The sequence below is a fragment of the Gracilinanus agilis genome, unplaced genomic scaffold, assembly GCF_016433145.1.
Source record: "Gracilinanus agilis isolate LMUSP501 unplaced genomic scaffold, AgileGrace unplaced_scaffold55235, whole genome shotgun sequence".
Taxonomy (NCBI): domain Eukaryota; kingdom Metazoa; phylum Chordata; class Mammalia; order Didelphimorphia; family Didelphidae; genus Gracilinanus; species Gracilinanus agilis.
Genome location: NW_025390505.1, coordinates 1,145 through 3,648, shown reverse-complemented (window position 1 = coordinate 3,648; position 2,504 = coordinate 1,145). Strand labels below are relative to the sequence as shown.

The 2,504-nt window shown below is 61.7% G+C and overlaps 1 protein-coding gene across 1 annotated transcript; it reads right to left on the bottom strand.

Moving 5' to 3' along the window:
* Positions 1-1,063: 1,063 nt before the first annotated feature.
* Positions 1,064-1,684, bottom strand: SPRED3 (sprouty related EVH1 domain containing 3). The gene has a single exon (XM_044684700.1). It carries the CDS (start codon positions 1,682-1,684, stop codon positions 1,064-1,066), a length of 621 nt encoding a protein of 206 aa, XP_044540635.1.
* Positions 1,685-2,504: the final 820 nt, after the last annotated feature.

Here is a 2,504-nt window from a genome sequence, read left to right as displayed (position 1 = left end):
GAGAGAGAGAGAGAGAGAGAGAGAGAGAGAGAGAGAGGGAGAGAGACACAGAGACACAGAGACACAGAGACAGAGAGAGAGAGAGTCCTACCTATCCTCATAAATTAATCCCAGGGCACCTTAAAGCAAACACATACCCTCCCCCCCCCTTTAAAAACGAGGTAGGTGAAGTGTAGAAATTTTCCCTTCTCCACAGAAAGAGGAGACCGAGGCACAGAGAGGAAGAAGGGTGGTAGAGAGAGGTGGGACTCGGGTCTCCCTGCTCCTGGAGTTCTCCCCCCACCCCCACCCCCAGTGGACCAGAAGAGAAATCAGATCCACAGATACTCTGGGCCAATCAGGGAAGGATAGATCATTACTTTAAAGTAGTGGCAAAGGTGCTGAAATGGGGAGGGCAAAGGTCTGAGCCCAAACTTTGGGAGGAATGGAAGGAGGGAAAGGGGCAGAGCTTCTCCTCTGGCTCCTCTCCCCCCACATTTCTGCAGCAATAAGGCCCAGGCCTGGGAGAGTAAGAGCAGTGGTTCTTGGGTTGGGCAGACCTTCCCATCCCTGACTGGGACACAGTCTCACTCCCTCTAGTGCCTGGAGCATGGGAGACTCTGGAACCCGGGAAAATAAAGGGAGGTGGGGAGACCAATTCCAACGGCTCAGGAGATGCCCCTTGCCTCCTCTAGCTCTTTGTGGAGGGGCCATAGTCTGGGGGTTGGATGGAGAGATTCAGTTCAGAGGAACAGGGTCTGGGAGAGAGGCAGAAGGGATGCCCCCAGAGGTGGGGGAAGGAGGTGCAGCGGCAGGTCCTTGAGGCCCCCATTGTCCACTGAACTTTCTGGGAAAGAAGACCAGAGTAGCAGGGGTGGGAAGCAGTGGGGACACAAGCTGCTGAGGGGGGCTGGAAGGGTCAGGATGGTACCCCAGGGGGTAGCCTTGGTGGAGGCAAGCCAGGATGTGAGCTCTGGGTTCCTGGCTTTGGTCTCTGGGGCTCCCAGCTCTGGCTGCTCAGGCCAGGCTCCAACGGCAGTGCACTGCGGGAGGGGGGCCGCCCCATCGCGGCCCGAGGCCTCACTCACCGGGCGGCCTCGTGTTGACCTCCACAGCCGGGGCAGCTACAGCGCACAGCGGCCCAGTGGCAGGCACGCAAGGGCGGGTAGCAGCAGAGGCAGGGCACCGCCAGGGACAGCGCGGCCAGGGCTGCCCAGCGTGCAACTGGCCTCGGGTGGCCCGGCTCGCAGGCACACGGGTCTGAGAAGTCTCCCTCGGCGTCCGACAGGCAGTGGTAAAGAAGGCTCTCGGCGCACCAGAGGCAGCTGAGGCGGCGCACCAGACGGCCCCCAGGGTCTGGAGCCTCGGGGCAGTGTCCCCCACGCCCGTCTGAGCCCCTACAGAATAGAGCCCGGCAGTGCACGCAGCGCGCAGCGCCAGCTGATGCCGCTTCCTCCACAAAGCCCGCGCTCACGCGGCAAGACGGCGAGCCCTTGGCTGCGAGCGGGGCCGGAACCGGGGGTGGGGACGCCGTGGGGCTCACAGCCCCGTGGAGCCCCCGTGGCACCGTGGGGCTCACGGCCTGGCCGGGGGGCGATGGACTAGCGGCCTTGTCGAAGCGCATCACGCAGGACACGGCTAGAGGTACCGGGGGCGGGCCGGCTCTCCGGTAATCTTCGTAGCCGCGGCCCACCCAGCCTGGCATGGCTCCTGGGGGCTCCGGCCTAACGGGGAAAGGCTGAAGTTGCTGGAGCTGTGGTGGACTCTGGCCCCCAGTGGAGAGCCCAAAGAAAGCAGTAAGGAGAGAAGGAGAGCGTCAGACCGGCCTGCAATTCCAACCCTGGGGTCTCATCCCCTCCAGAACCCAGGAAGTCACATCCTCCCTCCCTCAGGGTCCCAGAGGTCTAATTCTGAGAACCAGCTAGGGAGCCCCCCTCCATGTTCCAGAGCCCTTTAGGGCAGCCTTCAGGGCTGCTTCCCCCATGCAGGTTCTGTCCCTCCCTACTCCAAGGCCAGGGAAGTTGAGAGTTGGGGCCATCTCACCTGGGTGGGGGAGGGCCAGTGCTGGGTGGTCATGGCGGGGCCCAAACCCGAGGACTTGCTAGTGACTATAGCTGGCCCCCAGGGCCTGGCCTCCTGGTGGATGGAAGAGGAAGAAGATTGACTGGCAGCTTGTGTCTGAAGAGGTATAAAGTAGGGAGGGAACAGATTTCCTCCTGGCTGGTCCACTCCAGCACCCCCCTTGCCCAAGCTTCCCTGGGCTCTCCAGCCTCTGGGATCCACCCCTTCCTACTCCCTCCATCCACAAAGCCTGGCTCTGACCGTAGCTCTCCTCTGCTTGAGAAACCTTATGGGCCCATGAGATTGATTATCCATCCCCAGGGCTCTTTCCTCTGTTGGCCAGGGTCCTCCTAAGTTCTTCCCCAGGCCTCAGAAGGGCCTGGTCCAGGGGCTTCTGCTTTCCACCATCCCTAGGATCAAAGTCTCTCAGAACCACATAGCATCTCAGGGACCAGGCTAACCTC

What these genes read in the sequence shown, in the direction of transcription:
- SPRED3 (XM_044684700.1), bottom strand. Translation starts at nt 1,684, where the DNA reads ATGCCAGGCTGGGTGGGCCGCGGCTACGAAGATTACCGGAGAGCCGGC.